The following is a 24555-nucleotide window of genomic DNA, read 5'->3' as shown; positions in this document are numbered from 1 at the left end:
TGGCCCCCCAACCAGCCGCCCTGCATGGCCACTCCCGATGGCACCTGCCCCTCCTGCTGCCCCCGGCCTGCGCCCCCCAAGTCGGGGAGGACGCTCTCCTGTGGCTCCCCAACCAGCCGCCCTGCACTGGCCACTCCCGATGGCACCTGCCCCCCCTGCTGCCCCCGCCCGGAGCTCCCCAAGTCGGGGAGGACGCTCTCCTGTGGCCCCCCAACCAGCCGCCCTGCACTGGCCACCCCGGATGGCACCTGCCCCTCCACAGAGCCAGACAGCCTGTGGATTCCATCTAGTCATTTGTGGAACAGCTGTCTTTCCTGGGCACACAGCTCCATAGGACTGTGACCTCTCCTGTCTCGCCCACTATTTGTAGAACTTAGCACAGCACACGGCAAGCAGGCAAACGGGCCGTGAACGCTCTGCTGGGCCCCTGCCGCGCCTGCGCCAGCGGTCAGGCCGCCACACCAGAGCACGTGTGTGCTCATCACTGGGCTGACTGCCCCGCGAGTGACCCCGCGGCCCTGTGCTGCTGGGTGGGTCTCCCCGGGGTAGTGCCGACCCACCCTGTAAGCTAAGGTGGAAACGCCCTAGGAAGACATCGGGGGACTGTGGGCTCCGCTCCCTGGCACCCCGTGTGTTTCCTGTGCCCGCCGTGTACACGGAGCTCTCTGCCCTCGGTGGTCGGTGAGACAGGCAGCTTCAGCGAACCACAGCGTGGAGGGCAGGACAGAAGGGAGGGGACACCGGCCACAGCCTCTACCGTGTAAGGGCGTGGTGCGCAGACGGGGACAGGGCTCGGTCTGCGATGCGGGAACCAGACTCATCCGGCTGTAGGTATAGCTGCGACCCCCCACCACGTGGCGCCCCCTGCGTCTGCATGCTGTGTGCAGCGTGGGGCGGGAGCGCTGGAGGAATGAACGTCCCCGGCCAGCCCTCAGAGCGGCAGCAATGAGGGTGAGATCCTCTGCCTTACGGGGCACAGCACGGGCACCTAAGGAACCGTAGGACCCAGACTCTGCCTGAGGAACCATCTCCCCCCTGGGCTGAGAACTAACTGCATCCCTGAGAGTGCGGGAGGCCCAGGGGCAGTGTCAGCTGCTGCGGCAGCTGCGAGAGGGGCCCCAAGGCCCAGGTCCGCCAGGCAACGTGGCTCAGCACTGCCCCCTCAGGTGAGAGGCAGACGGAGGACAACAGCACCGAGCTAGAGCTTGTGTCAGGGTGGCCAGCGGCTGCCTGGGGTCCTGCAGAGTGCTGAAGGGTCACCCAGTGACCTGCACCACTGTCCACTCTGTCCCTGTTATCCAAACAGGACTCAGGAGAGAGGATGCAGATGCTCTTACCTAGTACCTGACATGAGAGTATTTACTGTTTGAGATAATGCAAGCAATTAGAAACCCCCACACACCATGTAGGTGCAACAGGGTGTCACCGTGGACTCTCCTTACACAGTGCACCTAGTCCCTGGCCTTAGTCACTGCACAGAAATACAGAAACCAGTGGACAAGATATGCGGACAGACTGGCAAGCTGACCCACATCACGAGAAATTAGAACAGCACCCCAACTGGGAACGGTCAAATAATTTAAGTCAAATGGTTTAATAGTGCCAATTAAAGTAATCAAATAATCGTTCAAAAAAACAAAACTGCAGCAAATTAGATTCTTTTAAATAAAAGATTTTTTTTCTAGCTATATAATAGCATGTTCATGTTGGAAAAATAAAAAACAAAATTTGAACAAAATACTTGGCCCTGGCCTGTGGCTCAGTGGTAGAGCATCAGCCCTGTGTATGGACATTTGGGGTTCAACTTCAGGTCAGGGCACACAGGAGAAGTGACCATCTGCTTCTCCAAACCTTTCCTTCCCCTTTCTCTCCCTCTTCCCCTCCTGCAGCCAGTGGCTCAACTGGTTAGAGCATGGCCTCGGGCACTGAGGACAGCACTGGTTGGAGTGCATCAGCCCCAGGCACTAAAAATAGCTCAGTACTTGAGCACTGGCCCCAGAGGGCGTTGTCGGGTGGATCTTCGTAAGGGCACATGCAGGAGTCTGTCTCACTATCTCCCCTCCTCTCTCTTGAAAAAAAGAAAAGGCATTAAAAAAAAAGATGAGTAGAGAGGTGGTCAAATGAGTAGATTTGTGACAAAGTTAATGGGGCAAAATGCCAAGGCCAGGATCAGACGATGGTCTTGTTGTACACTTATTTCAGCTTTTCTGTATTCTGAAATATTTCATGTAAGATGTTGAGGAAAAGGCAGCCACCACAAAGCTACAATTTACTTCTAATCTAGGTAATTTAATCAACATTGAGACACTGTTAAGGCTGAAGACAACCAGCACTCACCTACAGACTGCGATGTGAACGCTGCCACGATCTGGGGGCTGGCCAGGGCCTCCAGCCTGTTCTTCAGGGCCTCCAGGTGGACACACTTCTCTGAGTAGTCTGGAGTGTCCACCAGCATCATCAAGCTGTTCTGCATGCCCGTCAGCTTGGCGGAAATCATAGCGATGTCCTATAAAGAGGCGAGCACAGAGGAGACGTATTTTAAAACGCCTCTGCCACTTCAGTTAATAAGGGACAAAATGTGTGTGAAAAAGCACAGAATAAAAAAACGGCCAGTAAATATGTTTACTATGATTAGTACTCAAATAAATGCAAATAAAAATGAGAAAGTACCATTTTCCTAAGCAAATGAGAAAACTGTTTTGTGTCTTTTGGCACTTTTAAAAATTTTTTAAATTAATTTTTAATTTATTGTGTTTACATGGATTCAAATGTCCCACTGAATATAACTCCCTCACCCCCACCCGTGTCCCTTTCACACCCCCTTTATCCTCCCCCAACTCCCTTTCCCTCTGGGATTTGCTGTCCTGTTATCTGTATCTGTTATATATATGATTTCACTAATCCCTTTACCTTCTCTGATCCCATCCCCTCAACCCCCTGCAAATGGAAAAACTTTTTAAAAGTCTGTCTGGTACCATAAATTCATACCATCTTTCCAGAAGGCAATTTTGTGCCAAGCATCAGGAGGCCTAAAATATTCCTAACCCTGACCTGGTGTTCCCTCCCCTAACACCTGCCTAAGGAAATAAATAATCAGAGAACACAAAGATACTAACATATTATAATCAGTGTGATTTCAGTGTTGTCTTAAGGGAAGCAACCTAAACCTTCCATATATTCCAATGTTTCAATAATCAATAAAATGTAAATTATCAGTCACTCAAAAATAAAGGTTTTTGGAAAGTATTCACTACACAGCAAAATACCACTTACTATTTAGTGAAATAAACAGAATAAAAAAGCATACAGACACAAGACTATATGGAAATGTGTATCACCTACAATATTAATATATGCACATGTGTAATACATGATTTAAAAGACACAAATGTGAGTACAAACACAAAAATCATACTCCTGGGAGGTAAGAACGAGACTCATTTTGTTTTCTTTCAAATATTTCTCTGAATTTTCCGAATCTCCTAAGACACACACAGATTGGGAACAAATTTTTTTTCATTTTCTGTTGCATGAGGTTTTAGAACTGTTTCTATATATTTCTGCATCACTGATTCCAAATCTGAAATCCGGTTTTTGGTGCATGCTCTAGCTTTTATGCAATTTTAATTTCTTTTTGTTAGTTAATGGCATGCATTGGTTTTTAAATTGGAGTTAAAGAGCAACAACTCTTGGATTGAACATAACCACAAGGCAATTGTTTTACGAACATCACTTTTACATAATTGTAGTTGTTTTTAAATGTAAAAAAGTATTATCTGATAAAAACTCTCTTATTTAAGATTGAATCATGGCTTCTTCGAGTAGGCGTAAATGTAAGAATAGTCCTGACACCTTCTGTTATGTATGTGGCTGTTACACCCTTCAACGTCAAAGGTGCAATATTTCATCATTTGTGACATGTGCATATATTGCCTATTTTCAAGTTGCCCTTGGCAATCAAGACAAGAATTGGGCTCCTCATATTGTGTGTCATAATTGTGAGAAATGCTTCGTGATTGGACAAAAGGAAAATGCAAAGGGATGCCTTTTGGTATTTCCATGGTTTGGCGTGAACCTAAGGACCGCAGCAGTGACTGTTATTTCTGTCCCATCCATACAAAGGGCATCGGCAAGAAAAAACAGCATATGATCGCATATCCTAATATTCCTTCAGCAATACGACCTATCCCACACTCTGAGACACTCCCGGTTCCAGTTTTCAATGGTTTTATTTCTTCTAAGGATGAAGAAAGTGAACATGGTGATCAAGTGTTTTGATAAGATGCATGAGGAAATGGTTGTAGAATCTGAAGGGTCTTCTTCTGATGCCAAGCAGTCATTAACCCCTCAGCAGTTTAGCCAACCCAAATTGAATGACTTAGTAAGAGATTTGGGCCTATCAAAGAAAGCAGCTGAGTTATTAGCCTCCAGGCTTCAAGAAAGGAATGTACTTCATCGGACAGCTAAAGTATCCCATTTCAGGAAGCGTGAACAAATTTTTGTGAACTTTTTTTCCGAAGACAAACACTTTGTTAACTGTCATCATATCAGTAGTCTTCTCAGCCAGCTAGGTGTTACCATTTACAGTCCAACAGAATGGCGGCTATTTGACAGCTCTAAACGGAGTCTGAAATGTGTTCTCCTACACAACGGTAATGTTTATGCAGCGGTTCCAGCTGGTTATTCAATTCATCTGCGAGAAGATTATAATGACATAAAAATTTGTCCTCGAGCTTGACCAGGCGGTGGCGCAGTGGATAGAGCGTCGGACTGGGATGCAGAGGACCCAGGTTCGAGACCCCGAGGTTGCCAGCTTGAGCGTGGGCTCATCTGGTTTGAGCAAAAGTTCACCAGCTTGGACCCAGGTCGCTGGCTTGAGCAAGGGGTTACTCGGTCTGCTCAAGGCCCACGGTCAAGGCACATATGAGAAAGCACTCAATGAACAACTAAGCTCTCGCAATGAAAAACTGATGATTGATGCTTCTCATCTCTCTCCATTCCTGTCTGTCTGTCCCTGTCTATTCCTCTCTCTGACTCTCTGTCCCTGTAAAAAAAAAAAAAAATTGTCCTCGACTTACTGAAGTATGAGGAGCATAAATGGATCATTTGTGTGGATCTTAAAATGGTAAATGTCCTGCTAGGACAACAGAGAGGTTTCATGAAATATTCTTGCTTTCTGTGTTTGTGGGACAGCCGAGCTCGGGAGAAACACTGGACACAGAATGAGTGGCCGAAACATGAAACTCTGGAAGTAGGGATGCAAAATATTGTGAATGAACCTGTAGTTAATCGAGACAGGATCATTTTTCCCCACTTCACATCAAACTTGGCTTAATGAAGCAGTTTGTTCAGGTTATGAATAGAGAAAGTGAATGCTTTCAACATATTACTTCTGTTTTCCTGCCTTGTCTTCGAGAAGATAAAAGTAGGTGTATTTGATGGACCTCAAATTCAAACCCTCATACGTGACGAAGAATTTGCCAGGAAGATGAATTGTCGGGAGCCAATCAACGACTGCTGGCTGACAAGGTCACAGCAGGAGAAGACCCACAACTGCTGGCTGACAAGGTCACAGCAGGAGAAGATCAAAAACTGCTGATTGACAAAGTCACAGCAGAGAAGACCAACGGCTGCTGGTTGACAGAGTCACCGCAGTGAAGACCAATGGCAGCGGGTTGACAAAGTCACCGCAAAGGAAAGGCACAACGATACTTCCCCCTTTGACTTTTTGAATTAATCTGGCCTTATATCCCCCCTTTTCTGGGTGTGTGTTATTATTTATAGCACAGGGATAATAGTACCATGCTTTCCCTGCAGATTCGTAGTAATTTCTTTGGAAATGAGACAGAGGGTGTGAGTTCCACAGAAAAGCCTGTAAGCCCCTTGAACTGGGCTCATAAACATAAGAGGCTGGCTATGATATCCCTCGTAAAGGGTTAAGTTTGTAGGAGAATTTCTTCTTAATAATGTTAGAAAGAATAGATTGTGACTTGTGAATGGGTAGGAGGCAGTGGCTGTGCACAGAGCACCTTTCGGCCTTCACTTAATTCATCATTTTTCCTCCCTAGCCTTTTCATGTGATAGAGAAACTTTCCTTTCTTCTTGCTTATTTGATCTGCAGATAGTGGTACACTCTAAGAAGAATATAGTTAGAACTTAACTAGTGTGTGAATATAGTAAATACACAGAAATTGACTAAACAATAGAATCTTAGGTAAGGTGTTATGGAATGGCCCGTTGCGTGGCCTGGGATGGGAATGCAGTCAGCAAGAAAAGAATGTTTTGCTAAGAGAATTGTTTTATGACTGAAGGCAGTTGCTGGGCTTTCTCAGTGAGACACTCTCATGAGGTTTGTATACTCCCCAAAATTCTTTCTTCAGATAATGAGAGAAATATGGGGGGATCTATAGAAGCAATAGCAATTAATGTCTTCTGAAATTATGTTGCTACTAAGCTATCTTGCGAGTGCACTCTATATATCTTTAAGTAAAAGTTACTCTTAATGTTATGTCAATTTCTTAATGGGCAAGCCTTTTGTTATCTTGTGAAAAAAGTTAGGACACTGCATAAACTCAAGGCCATTTGCCTGAGCAAGCAGTGGTCCTTTGCTAATCCTTAATGATTTCGTCTGTTAATCTCTCTCTGCCCCTTGACTCACAACAACAGTAAAGTTGAGTTATTAGTTAGTACTAATCCTTTAAAAGCTTTTATCAATGTTGTTATCGCTATTCAAATTATTTTGTAGTTGTACTCTGAATGATTTGCCACCTGATTTGTAGTTTATAGATATAAATTAACTGTTATCTGGAAACATGTAAACATTGTGAAACAGAAGCAATGATTAATACCATGTAATTGTAACTTGGTGTGTGTGTATAAAAAAGGAGCTGTACTAGCATTTGGCAGAGATGCCTGGCAGTAAATGCTAACTAGAGAATAAAGAGAAAGAAAAGAATTCGGCTCTCTCACTCGATTTTCACCGACGCCGTCTCCTCTTGTGGGACCCCAGGATCCTCCCCGGGGCTGGACTCCGGCAATGAATAAGGAGGAGAAAGCAGCATGGCAGTCTTTTGTGGCAGTTACAAAGAACTTCCTTGGCAACAAAAAAGCAGAAAACTATCAAAGGATGCTGTTGGCTTTCCGCGACACTGGATGTAACATGAGCGTTAAGATTAACTTCCTGAACAGTCATCTTGATAAGTTTCCTGAAAATCTTGGAGCTGTTAGTGATGAGCAGACTACTGCTGGAGCATCAAATGAGATTGTCCTCAACAAGTACACAAACACAAGAGCTACAAATGCAAATTTTTGCCTGAATAGAATTTAAATAACTTTTGCACAGATTTTATGATTAAAATAAGTGTTTTAGTATGTTCTGTTTCAAAATTGTAGACAAATTCTGATGTAATCATATCTTTTAGTATATTAGTGTATTTGCTGCGTTATATAAATTATTATATTTTCACGAAGATGATGCCCAAGAAGACATTCTACTTCATTATGTTAAACTAAATGTTGAAAATTTTAGAGTAAGATGAAAACATAAAATCTTGAATTGCAAAAAAACTGTAGCTTACAGAGAAAAACTAATGTCAGATTTGAGATTAGCACACACGAGTTAGGTAAGAACAAGTGTTTTTGTGGATGCAACAAAAATTTTGTTCCCCAGTGTTATGTTTATAATGAGAAAAATATGAGTTACTTTTTAAAAAAGAATTAAGAGTGTGATAAGGAACCGCATTTCACTCTAGTACCCAGTGTCTGTATTAGGCGTTCAAGACACGAGGAGGAGGAAGGTCGCGTTCCCACCCTGAGCTCAGAGTCCTGGGACTGGAGACTGCTACACAATGTAACAAGTGTGGCTTCCTGTCACAGAAGCACAGGTGAGGGGCAACTCATGTTGCCTATGAGAGGCGAGGGGCCAGCAGAGAGAGTAGGGAAGTAGGTAGGTGGCCCTTCACTGGACCTTGAGGGACGAGTGGAGGTTTACTGTCTCTTAAAAAAGGAGAAGACATAAAGGCATAGAGTTCCCAGTCCAGAGCAGTCACAGTGTAGAATTCACGTGGAGGGGCGGCCACAGAAAAAGCCACACACAGCCTGCTGGGAAGGAGAGCCACGCCCTGCCACTATGCTTAAACGTGTTTGGAAGAACCCTGGCTGGAGAGCCTGGCTGGCGAGGGGATCGTCCTGAAGTGCAGAGGCCGCTGGTTCAATCCCCCAGCGGGGCACATACAGGAACAGTTAGCTGTTCCTGTCTGTCTGTCTCTCTCTCCCTCTCCCTCTCCCTTCCTCTCTCTAAAACCAATAAAATTTTTTTAAATTTTATTTGGTGGCCTGAGCAGGCAGGCGATGCAATGGACAGAACATCAACGTGGGACACTGAGGACCCAGGTTTCAAACCTGGAGGTCGCCAGCTTGAACATGGGATCATAGACATGACCCTATGGTTACTGGCGTGAGTAGGCAATCAATGAGCCGCAACCATGAGTTAATACTTCTCATCTTTCTCTCTTCCTGTCTGTCTCCCCCCTGAAAAAAAGCCTGCAAAAGAGATGATAAATAATTCATTTTGCTTTACAAGTGAAAAAGAGTTTTTATAAGACATCCGCTCACTTCATCCTGACAGACGGGTTTGAGAAGTATCACTACTTGCTACACTGCAGCCCGGGAGGGGTCAAGCAACTCACCACGGTCCTGGGGTGTGTGAGGCCCCTCCGCCCACATCCCACACTCTCGTTTACTCTGTTTCCTCTGCCTCTTTTATTGGGACGTCTCCCGAATGCATCTGTGGGGCTAAGAAGCCTCAGCAGGCGGACAGCACGAACTAGGGGGTGGACACCTCCGAGCGCCCTCGGACGCCCTGCCCGTGTCTGAGCGTTCCTGTCTGCGGCCGTCCCCACCAGCGGCGCCAGGTGAACGGCAGCCTCATCAGTCTGCCCGAACCTCCAGCTCCTGCCCGAACAGACCTCACAGCCCCCGAACGAGGAGCCCACCTGAGCCTTGAACGTCTCCTCTATGTCGGCGCTCAGCGTGCTCCACTTGTCCGCCTCCTGCAGGGACTCGGCGGCCAGCTGCATCCGGGACTTCACCTGGTCGATCTCCACCAGCACCTGGGGGCAGGGGGTCAATTCCATGGAAGTGGCTCCTCCGCTCTCCCTGCCTCCCACCAGTGACGTGACACTGAAGCGCTGTGCCACGTCCCCACGTTCGTGAAGGGGGCTCCTGTGGCCACTACACCGCCCGTCACCCACCCGGCTCAATTCCAGCAGCAGGTGCTGAACAGGCGAGGAAGCGAGAAAACCCAGCACAGGGTCGTCCGAGCCCTCAGCAGAGTTCTGAGTTAAGGACAGCCTCCCACTCTAAGAGGGAACATCTCCCCAAACCACCAAGGCAGCACCCAGCACAGGGGCCCAAATACCTGCATTGACTGCGACGTGTCCTGTTCAAACTTCTTAATGTCCTCCTTGACAAGTATCATTTGTTCCTTCAGAAAAGACGCCTCCTGTCTAAGGGCTTCGACGTCCCGCAGCACTTTGGGCATGTTCTGAAGGGCCTGGTGACTTGTTTCTGCAGCAAGAACCCGGAACAGAAACAGGCAGCAGAGGTGAAAACCGGGCCAGCACCAGCGGACAACGTCGATCAGAAATCAGACGACGGGAAGGAAGATGTCTACCAACCACACCATCTCCTGAGCCTGCGGAAAGTGGGGGACGGGAGGGGGCTGGCCTCTGCCAGGACCACGTCCTCCCCAGACTGATGGGTGAGGCCCGCGGGACTGAACGTGGAATCACCGCCGACCTGACCCAACAGCAACTGTCCTCCACCACTGAGTTCAACAGGGACACCCCTTCCGAGGAACGGGGATGGAGCAGTGACACTGGGGGGCTGCCAGTTCCACGGCAGGAGCTCCATAGACGTTTATCACTTACTGTCCACGCCCCTCTAGCAGCCACCTCTACAGACAGAGAAAACCGAGGCTCAGAGAGGCTAGAAAATCGAGGCTCAGAGAGGCTAGGTAACTTGACCAAGACTTCAGAGCTGAAACCAAGCCTTCCCTCTTCTCAAAAACCTTAAGCCCCGACCCCCTCACCCCTCGTCAAAACACATATGGGAAGCAAACAATAAACAACTAAAGTGACACGACTAAGAGCTGATGCTTCTCATTTCTCTCCCTTCCTCCCCACCCTCTCTCTCTCAAAAAGAAAAAGAAAAAGAACCTTCCTCAGCCCTAGCTGGGTAACTCAGTTGGTTAGACTGTCATCTCAATACACCAGTTGTGGGTTCGATCCCCGGTCAGGGCACATACAAGAATCAATGAATGAATGCATAAATTAGCAAAACAAATTGATGTCTCTCTCTAAAAAATCAAATACAAATGCACTACCATGTTTTAAAAAAAAAACAAAACAAACACACCTGACCTATGGTGGCACAGCAGAAAAAGACTCAACCTGGAATACTGAGCTGCCAGTTTGAACCTGTGGGCTTGCCCAGTCAAGGCACATGTAAGCAGCAACTATTACGAGTTGATGCTTCTCGTTTCTCCCCTGCCCCCTTTCTCTCCCTCTCTCCCCCATCTTCTCTCTCTAAAAATAAATAAACCTTAGAAAAAAAAATCAACCAATGAATGCCCAGATAAGTGGAACAACAAATCAATGTTTTTCTCTCTACCTCTTCCTCTCTAAGAAAAATAAAATAAAATCAATGAAAAGAAAAAATAAGAGTTCCTCCCGCATTCTTCATTTTCTCCCCGTCAGCCCTCATTTGGATCATCAGCAAGTTCTCCCCTTTCTTCCTCCTAAAAATGTCTTCAGCCTGACCAGGCAGTGGCGCAGTGCATAGAACAGGGGCCGGGAACCTTTTTGGCTGAGAGAGCCATGAACGCCACATATTTTAAAATGTAATTCCGTGAGAGCCATACAACGACCGTGTACATTACACATTATCCAATAAAAATTTGTTGTTGTCCCGGAGGACAGCTGTGATTGGCTACAGCCACCCGCAACCATGAACATGAGCAGTAGGAAATGAATGGATTGTAATATATGAGAATGTTTTATATTTTTAACATTATTATTATTTTTATTAAAGATTTGTGTATGAGCCAGATGCAGCCATCAAAAGAGCCACATCCGGCCCTGGCCGGTTGGCTCAGCGGTAGAGCGTCGGCCTGGCGTGCGGGGGACCCGGGTTCGATTCCCGGCCAGGGCACACAGGAGAGGCGCCCATTTGCTTCTCCACCCCCCCCCCTTCCTCTCTGTCTCTCTTTTCCCCTCCCACAGCCAAGGCTCCATTGGAGCAAAGATGGCCCAGGCGCTGGGGATGGCTCTGTGGTCTCTGCCCCAGGCGCTAGAGTGGCTCTGGTCGCGGCAGAGCGAAGCCCCGGAGAGGCAGAGCATCACCCCCTGGTGGGCAGAGTGTCACCCCTGGTGGGCGTGCCGGGTGGATCCCGGTCAGGCGCATGCGGGAGTCTGTCTGACTGTCTCTCCCCGTTTCCAGCTTCAGAAAAATACAAAAAAAAAAAAAAAAAAAGAGCCACATCTGGCTCACGAGCCATAGGTTCCCAACCCCTGAACTAAGGTGTTGCAACGAAAAACTGATAATTGATGCTTCTCATCTCTCTCTGTTCCTGCCTGTCTGTCCCTATCTATCTATCTCTCTCTCTCTCTCTCTCTCTGTAAAAAAAGAAAAAAAAAAAAGAAAGTCTTCAATCTATTTCTCAGTGTCTCCACTGCCATCTCCCCAGATGACGCCGCCATCACCCCCCTTCTGAAACGCAGAGACGGCCTCCAGAATGGGGGACACAGTCGCATCAGGTCAGTCCCCAGCTTAAAGATCCTCCACTGCCTTCACATCACACTCACTTTAAATAAAATCCATACTCCTTAAGGTGACATGAAAATCCCTGCATGACCTAGCCCCTGCCGACCTCTCCAGCCCAAGCCTGGGTCTTGTTCAAGGGCGCGTCTCCAGACCCAGAAAAGAGCGTGTGCCCAGCAAACATCTGCTGGCTGAGAGAAGGAGCAAATCAAGTCTCCAGCTGAGCGCCCTCCCCATCTCCTGCTAGAACCCCTGCTGTAACTTCTCGTCACTGCACACTGCGGCCTTCGTCTCATCTGCCCTGGACGTGAAGCTTTGAACCCCCAGAAAGCTTCTCACTGCCAATGGGGTGAAACCCAAACTCCTGGAGAGGGCCAGTTAAGGCCTTTCCCAGTTTGATCCCAATCTACTTTCCTGCCTTATTGCCAGCAGAAGTTTCCCCCATCAAAGTGTGATCCTCCAGTAATAATAAGAATACTGCTGGTTTGCTCAATGTTTAGAGCACCTGCACCTCTGCAGGTGTCCTGGGTTCAATTCCTGGTCAGGGAACACAAGAGAAGCAACCATTTGCTTCTCTCTCCTCTCTCTCCCCCTTCTCTCTCTCCCCCTGCCTCTCGCAGCCAGTGGCTCCATTGGTGGGAGCGTCGGCTTGATTCCAGCAGTGACCCCAGACAGGGGTGGCAGGGGGGATTCCCGTCAGGGTGCATCGGGGGGGTCTATCTCGTTATCTCCCGTCCGAAAGAAAGAAAGAAAGAAAGAAAAGAAAAGAAAAGCACTGATGTGATCCATGGAGCTCTGTCTGAACATCTCACCTTTCCATGGACTGGCCACTAGGATTTTTCATAGTCACTTGCCTCTGCATGTGTGGTCCCCTGTCCCTTACTGTCAGAGAGACTGCAAAGAACACGGCCTGGACAAAAGCCTGGGTCCAAATCCAGACACCCAAGCATTAGGAAGGTGTCCACGCTGGACAAGCTACCTCTCTCAGCCCCACTTTCTACAGCTATAAAGTGTCAACAGTAACGGTGCCTAACCTCCAAGGACTCCCGCCCAGCTTCAATGACACTGCTCATAAAAATTAGGGGCTATTTCGTCGCTTCATGTTCACTTTGAAACATAGATAACCACACAAGTCAGGCGGCACTACTAACATTATGGCCGGGTCCTTTCGACATTGTGCGAGACATGCCCTTCGTGGTGGGACCTCAGGCATCTTGTCCATCTCTGTGATACTCTGTACCATTTCAACAGTTACAAGAATTACCACCAAATTTCCAAATATTCCGGGGAGAGGGGCAGGCATCGTCAACCCTGGTTGTGAGCCGCTCTCTTAACAGATATACGGCACTTAATTAAAACCGACCCTGGCACACCCAAGATTCAGATATTTGCTTTGTAAACGTCATCCCCTCCGTGCGCCAGGACGTCAGGCGCCGTGATGTCCTCCCTCCGTGCGTGGTAACGTCATCCCCGTGCGCCGTGACGTCACCCTCTCCCAGCTTCCCCCGCTCGGTTTCCGGCTCGGTGACGCCACAGCCCGCCCTGGCCAGACTGTGGACACAGGGGACACCTTTCTTCCCCAGCGCCTATTTTTTAACACACGCAGAATAAACGCTCAATCTTTAGTAAAAAGACGCAAAGTGCCACCCAGAAACTGACGTGAAATAAGCGTCCCTTTCCGCCCGCCAGCCCCGCGCCACGCAGGCCCGGGCGTTCCCCGCACGTCTTTGCCAGGCGCCGACCGGACGGAGGATCGGTGGGCTATGACGTCACAGCCCCCGAAGTCACTTCTAACTCAGGTTTGAGAAGGACGCTGGGCCCGCCGGCCGCCGCCGGCCGCTCACCCTCCACGGCGTGGTTCACCTCCTGGATGAACAGCTGCAGCTTCATCACCAGCGTAGCCGCGTGCCCGTCCGCCTTGCCTGCCGCCTCCTTGGGGCCGGCCCTGAAGGCCGCGTTGATCCACTCCTTCACGTCGAAGTCCTCGGCCAGGAACCGGGAGTAGTCCATGGCCGCGCCGCTCGGCCCGGAGACCCCAGCGCTGGCGCGTCGGCACTCCGCGGGCGGTGGCGCGGACTGGCCCTCGCCGCGCGCCGTACTACTCCCGGAAGTGGCTGCCGTTGCCATGGCGACGGCCGACGCGCGGCGAGTCTCGCAAGCCGAGCGTGGGAAACGCCGCTTCCGCCTACTTAGGCGCCGGTGGAGCACGTGCAGAGGTTCGCGGGGTACTGCCGTTCTCCGCGACGGGAAAATGGGGAGCTGGCACAGTTAGGCGCCGCTTTCAGAGCGCGCAGCAGGGAAGTGGCGCTGCGGGGACGGCACGCACGGAAGCTTACCGGGGACAAAGGGACACACGTGGCCTGGCTCCTGACCACCACCATCTTCCCTTCCTGCCCCATCGCTCTGGCCTCACTGACCGCCTGTCCTTTGCCAACACGCCACGTTAGAACTCCCCAGGCCGCACCCACTGCTTCCTCCGGTCGAGAACAATGTGGTCCCTTCGGCAAGGAGACCTGGGAGGGCCTCCTCTGTCGCAGGAAAGAGCCTACCTAACACAATAAACGTCCTGGTAAACAGTTATAACTCTGCCTGGTATCCGTCCTCAGCCCAGGGATACTCGGTGAGTGCATATGGTAATCCTCGTACTCCTAAATCCACACACTGGGAGAGCTGGTACTCTAGCCTTTGGAGCAGCAAACGGATCAAGCCCCATGCCGAGCTCGGAATCCTGAGATGCCTCTAATATGTCCCCTCCTCCGACCACTGGCGCTTTAAAAACGGCTTTACTGCGTAATAAATTCCCAGGACATAAAACTCGCCCATTCTAAGTATATGATTCAGTAACTTTCAATTTAGAGTTGTGCTATCCCCACGAAAACACTTCTGTCACCAAGAGTTCCATGCTGCCCGTTTGCACTTGTGTCTCTGCTCACATGCCCAGCCCTACTCATCTGTCTTATAAATTTACCTTTCTGGACATTTCACACACTATGTAGTCTTTTTCATTTGGCTTCTTTCACTAAGCATGTTTCTGTGGTCCGCCGTACCGTTTATCAGCGGTTTGTCCCTATAGGTTGCTGAACAGTATTCACTGTGTGGATAACATATTATCCATTTATCAGTTGACAGGCATGCTGCTATGAACGTTCACTACGTCTTTATGTTGACATTTTCATTCCTTTTGGATTCTTAGGGAATTGCTAAACTGTAAGAAAAATTTAAGAAACTGACCAGGCTAGCCAGAGTTGTTATACCATTTTATATTGCCATCAATAAAATAATGTATGAGGGTTCCAGTTTCTCTACAGCCTCACCAATATTTGGTATGAAGTGTAAGTCATTGTTGCTTAACTTTTATTTTCCTAACAAGTGATATGGAACATGTGCTTATTGCCACTTTTTTATATCTTTGGTGAAATGTCTATCAAATCTTCTGTCAAATTTCCAACTGGGGTTGCTTATTCTCACATTGAGCTGTCAAAGCCCTTGACGTTCCCTGTATAATTCCTTTATTAAAGCTACAGATTGCAAATATTTTCTCCCAGTCTGTACCTGGTCTTTTCACTTGCCGAATGGTGTCTACTGAGATGCAAAAGTTTTTTGACCATGTCCATTCTCACTTTTTCCTTTTATGGATCCTACTTTTGGGTTGGATGGGTGAAAAAGGAGAAGAGATTAAGCAGTACAAATTAGACCTAACCTGTGGTGGCACAGTGGATAAAGCACCTGGAATGCTGAGATTTGCTGGTTTGAAACCCTGGGCTTGCCTGGTCAAGGCACATGTGGGAGTTGAGGCTTCCTTCTCCTCCCCCCCTTCTCTCTCTCTCCTCTCTAAAAATGAATAAAATCTTAAAGAAAAAATAATTTAATAGCACAGCAGAAACTCTTACTCCTCCCTAAAGGTAATTCTGACTTCTAGCAGCACAGATGAATTTGAACAGGTTTTTAATCTACATGCTATTAAACATGTTCTTTTGTTATCTGGCATCTTTCCTTCAATGTTGCAAGAGTGATTCACACTATTACAAAGTTATTAAATTTTTAGAGTATTATGTGGTATGAATATACTGAAATTTGCTTATCAATCTGTAGTTATTCCAATATTGTTAGATATTTAAAAATACAAAACACTTCATGAATTTGCGTGTCATCCTTGTGCAAGGGTCATGCTAATTTTCTCCGTATCATCACAATTTTAGTATATGTGCTGCTGAAGCAAGTACCCCCCTCCCACTGTTCTTTTAAAAAATTATTTTGCTACTAGAGACCCTTTTCATTTCCACATACATTTTATAATCAGCTTATAAATTTCTACCAAAAAAAAGTGCTGCTGGAATAGGGATTATATTGAATTTATAGATCAATTTGAGAATTGGCATCTTGACAATATTGTCTTCCAATCTGTGAACATCAAATGCCTTCAACCTTGGTGCTACAGTATAGACATCTTGGGCCAGATAACTCTTTTGGGGGGGGCAGAGAATTCTTTGTTGGGAAGGGGAGGGCGCTGCCCTTCGCCCTGTACAATGTTTAGCTCTATCCCTGGCCTCTACCCTCTAGATGCAGAGGGCAACCCTCCCCAAAGTTGTGACAATAAAAAATGTCTCCACACATTGCCCAGTGTCCCTTAGAACAGTCACTCCTGGTTGAGGACAATTTAGACCTTTCAACACTATCTTATAGCTGTACATTGTAAATTTCTTGTACAGACTTATAAATTTATTCCAAAACATTATACTCATTTTAATGTGATTTGTGAATAGATTTTTTTTTAAAAATATTTTACTTACTGACTTTAGAGAAAGGTGGGAAGGAGCGGGAAGCACCAACTTGTAGTTGCTTCCCCTGAGCCTAGACTGAGCAAGACCGGAGCTTTGAATCAGCGACCTCAGCATTCCAGCCTAATGCTCCATCCTCTGCACCATCACAGGTCAGACATGACTAAAATTTTCTAAGTGATTTTAAGTGTCTTGTTATAAAAACACAATTTTTATATATTTATCTTGTACCTTTTGGTGCTCACTGTGTCTCAGTATTATTATTTTTTTTTATTTATTCATTTTTATTAGAGAGGAGAGAGAGAGAGACAGAGAGAGACAGAGAGAGAGGAAAGAGAACAGGGGGAGGAGCAGGAAGCATCAACTCCCATGTGCCTTGACCGGGCAAGCCCAGGGTTTCAAACTGGCGACCTCAGTGTTCCAGGTCAATGTTTTACCCACTGCGCCACCAGAGGTCAGGCTGTGTTCATTTAAATCTCACTACGGACTAGGAAATGGCTAGAGCCTGGGGAAGGTATGTAGAGCATGCAAACACAAAAGGAACTCCAAATTACTTTCTCTCGTTACACCCAGTGAAAAAATCACCCCGTTGTTTGTTTTCACATTTGCTTACACACTGGCGAACCTTGATCGCTTACAGCACCCCCCCACCAACGTGTTGGCAGATTTCCGATGAGATGTAGATGTTGAAAGATGAGCCTGTCCAGTTCCAGATGTTGTAACAAAAAGCCCCAAAAGGAGCCTTGCATATTCTGAGGTAGAGTCCTGCCCCGACAGCTGGGCCGCTGGGCTTTCAGAGTCCCTCAGGAGGCCGCCACAGCCCTCGCCAGCCTTCTCCCTCCACCTGGCGAGCAGGGCTTGTCAGGCACATCCAGTGCCAGGCGCGTGGCAGGGGCCGGGTGTTCACTGCAGGCCCGAACCCTCCTCTGGCCCGACTGCAGCCACACCCTCAGCTCTTCTCCAGCACCGCTCAGACCCCCCGGGCTTCTCTCCACCCACACGGTCAGTTCACATCCTTCGAGAATCGTCCTCGCTTCTTCAACACGTGACAGTTCCCTTCGAGGCCATCACCTCTAAATGCAACGGGCTTTGCATCTACTTACTCAAAACTCCACCAAGTACGTGTGCTAGCTACATGGGTGTTTATTCAATACTCGGCATTTAGTCACCGGTTCAAGCGCTGCTAAGCTCTTTCCCTGTCTCTGCCTCCCAGTGCCTCGTGCACTGAAGACACCAGACCGGGCGGAGCCTGTGGTGAGGCGCTGGGTCCCAAAGGGCCCTGAGTAAACACCTGCGGAGATAAGAAGATGAGGATGGAGAGCAGGGCCCTGAGCACGGGCCCAGACTGGCTGCACGGCCCACGGCCTCGCATCTGCCTTCCCCTTGGCCCGAGGGCGACGCTAAGGCACCAGTGGTGAAGGACGGCTGGCCCCCCAGGAGTGGCCCTCGGCTCTCACGGCAGCCGCTCGCTGGGAAAACAGTGCAGCGAGCATTCCACTGAGGAGAGCGTCCGGAACACCTGCAAGCAGCACCCCTAATGGAAACGGAGACACGGTCTTACTTGAAAGAGTGCCTGGGCAGACACTCGCTGTCCCAAGACCAACTAGGTCCCTTGTAAGGTCCCTGAGAACAGCAGCCTGGGAACAGCCAAAGACTTTCGAACGCTGACAAGGCACAGAGTGGACGAATGAAAAGCTAACACATGAAAACAATACAACAGCTTTGACTTACAGCACATCCAGCCCGAGGCAGGGAGCTCGGTGTCCACACACACACACACACACACACACACACATGTGCGCGGCTGGAGCAGGGGGCGATCAGAAACGTGTCTGCACTTTCCACGCTGCCCACATCCCAAGCTCCCTCTCACACCCCGTCCACGAGCTCCCACCACACACGCGCACACACGCTCTCGCTCTCCCTCTCTGCAGGACAAGTCAGAGGTGGCGTCCGGAGCCTGAATCCGCACAGAACTCTGGGCACTCTGCGCTGGGTCACGTGATCAGCCCCGTCCCGACAGCGCGAGTAGTGCGTCTGAGCGTGCGCGGTGGTGCATGTCCTGAAGAAAGCTAGGCTGCGCCCAGGGCCGCCAGGTCCGGGAAGTCCTTCACTTCTCCCACTTCGCTGAAAGGCTGTCCGCCCTGGTTGAAGGTCAGCTTATACCGTAGCCGGACGGGCTCCTGGGCAAAGAAGCAGGACGGGAAGGCAGTGAGGCGCAACGGAGGGCCCGCACAGAGTAAATGCTGTCCCCACCCAGCAGTCACCAGGGAAGTGGCCCAGGCGACAGCGTCACACAGCGGGGACAGCAACGGTGTGGCCTGGGACACAGGGGACACTGGGGACTACAGACACAAGGGAGCCAGGCACACAGCCTGAAGTCAATCCATACAAGCAGCCCTAAGTGGGACCACTGCTCAGAGGCCCGCTGAGGACCCTTTCAGAGGACTCGTCGGATCAGGGAGAGCTTGTGTCCCTCCCTGGGCTCCTGGCCCCAACAACCTGGCACCGATCTCGGAGAGCCCGCAGGGTGCAGCCCACCACGGCTCCCAGCCACCGCAGAGATGTCCGCGCAGGGACCGTCACACCTCCATGCCCTGGCCAGGCTCCCCCCGCCGAGGACACGGGACGCACCTTGTGTGGGTTGTCGAGCAGCAGCATCTGAGAGATCAGGACTGGCGGCAGCAGAGGACTGAATGCGGGGAGCTGGGAGCTGGACGCAGGCTGCAGCTTCACCCGCATGGACTGCGGGGCGGGAAAGGACAGCGTCACTGCGAGAGCAGGTGAACTGCGGCACTGGCCCTGCGTCCACCCACCAACCACAGCGCCCGAAGGGCTGCTTCCTCTGCGCCCAGACACGGGCGCTGCGGGTCAATGCCCGGCTTCGGAGAGGCACGCGCAGCGCGAGGCCGCCTCTTGGCGGCACCCTAACCCTGCCGCTCACTCGCTAGGACTTTGGGCCAAACACGTAGCCTCTCCAGCCGCAGACTGAACGCTCATAAAACAGAAGTGGAAAGAGCCCGTGCCCCGCACGGCACCATGAGGGTGAGAAAACACTCATCTTTACTCTCGTCTGCCTTGAGGCTTGCCTTCCAGAACACGCCCCTCTCACACTTATCATGATTTCAGGATGGCTGCCCATCAGTGGGGACCCGACTCCCCTCAAAATTGGACCCAACATCCAAATTGACCAGAGTATCCCTAGACACGAGTTAATGCCAAGGCACACCAGTTAGCACCCCTGTGCCGATCTAGCCTTTTCCTGGGCAATCAGTCTGCGTTCCTCATGCCAGAGGAGAGTTTTTCTTCCATAATTGTTATATTAATGTTTTAAAAAATAATTTTTAATTTCAATTACAGTTTACACTTAATATTAATGATACTGCTCACAAAGATGAGGGGAAATTTCAAAATGAGTATGAAGTGATGAAACATCCCCTCATCTTTGTGAGCAGCATGCTCTGCGTTAGCTGCAGGTGTTCGTCCGGCACAGGAAAGTCTCTCTGAGATAGAAGGTTCAGGGCCACGCAACTGCATCAGCTGGTGCCGCTGTCCTGCTTGGTGGAGAGTCCGTCAGACAACAGTATCCACAGAGGGAAGAAGACAGGAGATGGGAGGAGACAGTCTTTTACGTTTTTTTTAATAGAATTTTAGAACGAGAGAGAGAGAGAAACATCAACTTGTCCCACTTATTGATGCCGTCACTGGTTGATTCCTGTACATGTCCTGACTAGGATCGAACCCACACCCTCAGCATGTGGGGATGACGCTCCAACCAGCTGAGCTACCCAGCCAGGGTGGGAGAGACACATTTTTAAGGAATCATCTAAGCACCTACCTGGACCCAGACATCAGGACTCTGCAGTAAAATGAGCCAATAAAGTTCTTGTTTTACCTTAAACTACTCTGAGTGAAGATTCCATCCTTCCACCTAAACAGATAATGTCCCAGCAAAGGGCCTGGCGCTCAGAAACTACCACCTTTAAGGACAAACTTAACAGGTCTGACTGGCAGATGGCTCACCTTTGGCACGGCCACTTGGAACATGATGTCCCAGACAGGCTGGGTGGCAGTGCTCATCATGGTCAGCAGCAGCACCTGCACCTTGGGGTGGCCGGGGACCCCCGTCTGGGAGAAGTGGAGCAGAATCCGGAATCCGTTCCGGTCGTACACCACGACCGGGGGCAGGCTACCTGGCAGAGAAGGGCCCGGCCAGAAGGGTTGGTGCTGCCGCCGTCTCCGGACAGCCCAGCCCGAAGGGGACATGCACGTCCTTCCCGAGTGCTGCCCAGGGCACCCTCGGGACGACCCTCGTCCAAGTCCTCACTGCTCCCAGCTGCACACACGGCCCTCCAAACTGAGCTCTCCCACCATCCAACTGTACTGTCCTAAGCATTTTACCAGGTATTTTTTATTTTTATTTTATTTTTTTGGTGACAGAGACAGAGAGAAACAGAGAGAGGGAGAGATAGGGACAGAGAAGAAGGGAAAGAGATGAGAAGCATCAATTCTTTGTTGTGGCACCTTAGTTGTTCACTGACTGCTTTCTCATATGTGTCTTGACTGAGGGGCTCCAGCAGACCGAGTGACCCCTTGGTCAAGCCAGCGACCTTGGGCTCAAGCTGGTGAGCCTTGCTCAGACCAGATGAGCCAGCGCTCAAGCTGGAGACCTCGAGGCCTCCAGAGTCCTCTGTGTCCCAGATCCAATGCTCTATCCACTGCACCACTGCCTGGTCAGGCTCAAATGTGACAGTTTAACATGTTAAGAGCATATATTTCAAAACTAGTAGCTGACTAATAAGTGACAGACACCTGATAACGATCCAAAAAAAAAAACTTAAATGAATCCTTGTTTCATGCCAACCATCACCTATCAAAGTGCAAACAGCGCCTGACCAGGCGGTGGCACGGTGGACAGAACATCGGACTAGAATGCAGAAGACCCAGATTCAAAACCCCGAGATTGCTGGCTTGAGCATGGGCTCATCTGGCTTGAGCGTGGGATCATAGACACACTGCCCTTATAGTCATTGGCTTGAGCCCAAAGGTCATTGGCTTGAAGCCCAGGGTCACTGGTTTGAGCAAGGCGTCACTGGCTTGGCGGGAGCCCCCCGGTCAAGGCACATATGAGAAAGCAATCAATGAACAACTAAGGAGTCACAATGAAGAATTGATGCTTCTCATCTCTTTCCCTTCCTGTCTGTCCCTATCTGTCCCTCTCTGTCTCTCTGTCACTAAAATATATATATATATAAAAAGTTAAAACACAAGTAAAAACGTATTTAACAATGAAAGTGCCAAAGATTCAAAAGACTGAGACCATCCATGAGGGACTCCAGTAAATGTGGGGTTACAGCAGCCTTTCTGGAAGAAAGCTTGACAATGGAAATCAAAAAATTTAAATGGAACAATAAATCAATGTTCCTCTCTCTTTCCCTCCTTCCTTTCCTCTCTAAAATAAATTTTTATTTATTTATTTTTTACAGAGACAGAGAAAGAGTCAGAAAGAGGGATAGTTAGGGACAGATAGGAACGGAGAGATAAGAAGCATCAATCATTAGTTTTTTGTTGCGCATTGCAACACCTTAATTGTTCATTGATTGCTTTCTCATATGTGCCTTGACTGCGGGTCTTCAGCAGACCGAGTGACCCCTTGCTTGAGCCAGCAACCTTGGGTCCAAGCTGGTGAGCTTTTGCTCAAACCAGATGAGCCCGCGCTCAAGCTGGCGACCTTGGGGTCTCAAACCTGGGTCCTCTGCATCCTAGTCCGACGCTCTATCCACTGCACCACCGCCTGGTCAGGCTAAAATAAATTTTTTTTAAGTGAGGAGGGGAGATAAGACTCCCACATGTGCTCTGACCGGGATCCACCTGACTACCCTCTTCTGGGGCCAATGCTCAAATCAACTGAGCTATCTTCAGCACCTGAGGCTGACACTTGGACCAACTGAGCTATCCTCAGTGGCTGGGGTCCATGCTCAAACCAGTAGAGCCACTGGCTATGAGGAAGGAAGTAAGAAAAGAGAGGAGAAAGAGGGGGAAAAGAAGCAGATGGTCACTTCTCCTGTGTGCCCTGACCGGGGATCGAGTCCAGGGCATCCACACACGGGGCCAACGCTCTACCGTGAGCCTACTGGCCAGGGCCATAAATAAACTTTTAAGAAAACAAAAAATTATCAAAACCAGGAAGCTGGACATTCCCTTCTTGAATTCGAAATGACTGGAGATCATGCACCTGAGACTCAAGCCCCCAAATTAAGTTCTGCCTGCCCATACCCTCACAGCGCCCTAGACGGAGAAAACCTTAAGGGAAATATCAGCGAGGAGCCCTGCAGCTCTTAACCTCTGCCCTGAATCTGCCCCGAGGCAAAATCACCACCCGCGTCCTCCTGAATGTGAGTCGTCCCTATGGTTCCAGAGAGGATAAAGGTGGCCTCTAATAGAGACAAAGAAGAAAGTGGTGGAACTGCACTTACTGGGCTTCACAGACTCCAAAGGGACAACCACGTGAGCCAGAGGTGTATTCTGGGAAGATGGAGACGAAGCCAACGGGCCAGCCTCCCAGGACCAACCCGGAGACGACTTAGTGCCTGGTGGTACTTCCTGGGGGATACTTTTCTGTGGAATGTAATTCCTGCACAGAAATAAAAAAATATCAAGACTAGCAAGACTCTGCCTGACCAGGTGGTGGTGCAGTGGATCGTGTTGAACTGGGACGCAGAGGACCCAGGCTGGAAACCCCGAGGTCACCGGCTTGAGGGCAGGCCCACCAGCTTGAACAAGGGATCCTAGTCATGACCCCATGGTCGCTGGCTCTGCTGTAGTCCCCTGGTCAAGGCATAGGTGAGAAAGCAGTCAGTGAACAACAACAAAGAATAGGTGCTTCTGATCATCTCCCTTCCTGTCTGTCTGTCCCTATCTGTCCCTCTCTCTGACTCTCTATCCAAAAAGAAAAAAACCAGCAAGAATTCCAGGAATATGTAATGAGGCTTTCTGAAGAACAGGATAAAGGGGGGAGATACATACACATGTACATGTGTGAGGATGTGTGTATTTTAGAGGCACGTGACTTCAGAGGCACAGGTGATTTAACCTCGGCCTCCGTTGCCCGAGGGCTGCTGGAAGAACCGGGAAGCACCTGGTGGAATGTGTGGCACACAAGGACCCGAGGAGTGAGAGCTGCTACTATCACAGCAAGGACCCGAAGAGTGACAGCCAGCTGCTACCATCACAGCAAGGACCCGAGGAGTGAGAGCTGCTACTATCACAGCAAGGACCCGAGGAGTGAGAGCCAGCTGCTACTATCACAGCAAGGACCCGAGGAGTGAGAGCCAGCTGCTACTATCACAGCAAGGACCCGAGGAGTGAGAGCTGCTACTATCACAGCAAGGACCCGAGGAGTGACAGCCAGCTGCTACCATCACAGCAAGGACCCGAGGAGTGAGAGCTGCTACTATCACAGCAAGGACCTGAGGAGTGAGAGCCAGCTGCTACTATCACAGCAAGGACCCGAGAAGTGAGAGCCAGCTGCTACTATCACAGCAAGGACCCGAGGAGTGAGAGCCAGCTGCTACTATCACAGCAAGGACCCGAGGAGTGAGAGCCAGCTGCTACTATCACAGCAAGGACCTGAGGAGTGACAGCCAGCTGCTAGTATCACAGCAAGGACCTGAGGAGTGACAGCCAGCTGCTAGTATCACAGCAAGGACCTGAAGAGTGAGAGCCAGCTGCTACCATCACAGCAAGGACCCGAGGAGTGACAGCCAGCTGCTACCATCACAGCAAGGACCCGAGGAGTGAGAGCCAGCTGCTACCATCACAGCAAGGACCCGAGGAGTGAGAGCCAGCTGCTACTATCACAGCAAGGACCTGAGGAGTGAGAGCCAGCTGCTACTATCACAGCAAGGACCTGAGGAGTGACAGCCAGCTGCTAGTATCACAGCAAGGACCCGAGGAG

General features: G+C 49.5%; 2 protein-coding genes, 1 long non-coding RNA gene and 1 other non-coding gene across 5 annotated transcripts in view; 1 reads left to right on the top strand and 3 right to left on the bottom strand.

Annotated features, from left to right (window-relative positions):
- COG7 (component of oligomeric golgi complex 7) overlaps positions 1–24555 on the bottom strand; it is a 127158-nt gene that overhangs the window by 39425 nt on the left and 63178 nt on the right. The window contains exons 2-5 of one of the 2 annotated variants that reach the window (XM_066275856.1): positions 13665–13841; positions 9419–9567; positions 8994–9110; positions 2338–2506 (exon numbers count right to left, since the gene is read on the bottom strand). In XM_066275856.1, the coding sequence (XP_066131953.1) occupies positions 2338–2506; positions 8994–9110; positions 9419–9567; positions 13665–13830 (601 nt within the window). In that variant the 5' untranslated portion in view covers positions 13831–13841. Of the gene's footprint in view, positions 1–2337; positions 2507–8993; positions 9111–9418; positions 9568–13664; positions 13948–24555 lie in introns of those variants that run through there. The other variant, XM_066275855.1, reaches the window with a different exon arrangement.
- LOC136334946 (uncharacterized) lies at positions 15190–17312 on the top strand. Its single transcript, XR_010731237.1, has 2 exons — positions 15190–15311; positions 15345–17312. It is a non-coding gene; the product is annotated as an uncharacterized lncRNA (long non-coding RNA).
- On the bottom strand, positions 15937–16043 carry LOC136336960 (U6 spliceosomal RNA). The gene has a single exon (XR_010731693.1). It is a non-coding gene; the product is annotated as a U6 spliceosomal RNA (small nuclear RNA).
- Positions 16862–24555, bottom strand: part of GGA2 (golgi associated, gamma adaptin ear containing, ARF binding protein 2) — a 42692-nt gene continuing 34998 nt past the window's right edge. The window contains exons 14-17 of the mRNA XM_066275858.1: positions 23075–23232; positions 20622–20791; positions 19233–19343; positions 16862–18781 (exon numbers count right to left, since the gene is read on the bottom strand). Coding sequence (XP_066131955.1) covers positions 18671–18781; positions 19233–19343; positions 20622–20791; positions 23075–23232 — 550 coding nt within the window. The 3' untranslated portion in view covers positions 16862–18670. The remainder of the gene's footprint in view (positions 18782–19232; positions 19344–20621; positions 20792–23074; positions 23233–24555) is intronic.

This window comes from Saccopteryx bilineata, chromosome 4, assembly GCF_036850765.1.
Source record: "Saccopteryx bilineata isolate mSacBil1 chromosome 4, mSacBil1_pri_phased_curated, whole genome shotgun sequence".
In the NCBI taxonomy this organism is placed as follows: domain Eukaryota; kingdom Metazoa; phylum Chordata; class Mammalia; order Chiroptera; family Emballonuridae; genus Saccopteryx; species Saccopteryx bilineata.
The sequence above is the reverse complement of the archived record's forward strand: the minus strand, read 5'-3'. Positions and strand labels throughout refer to the sequence as shown.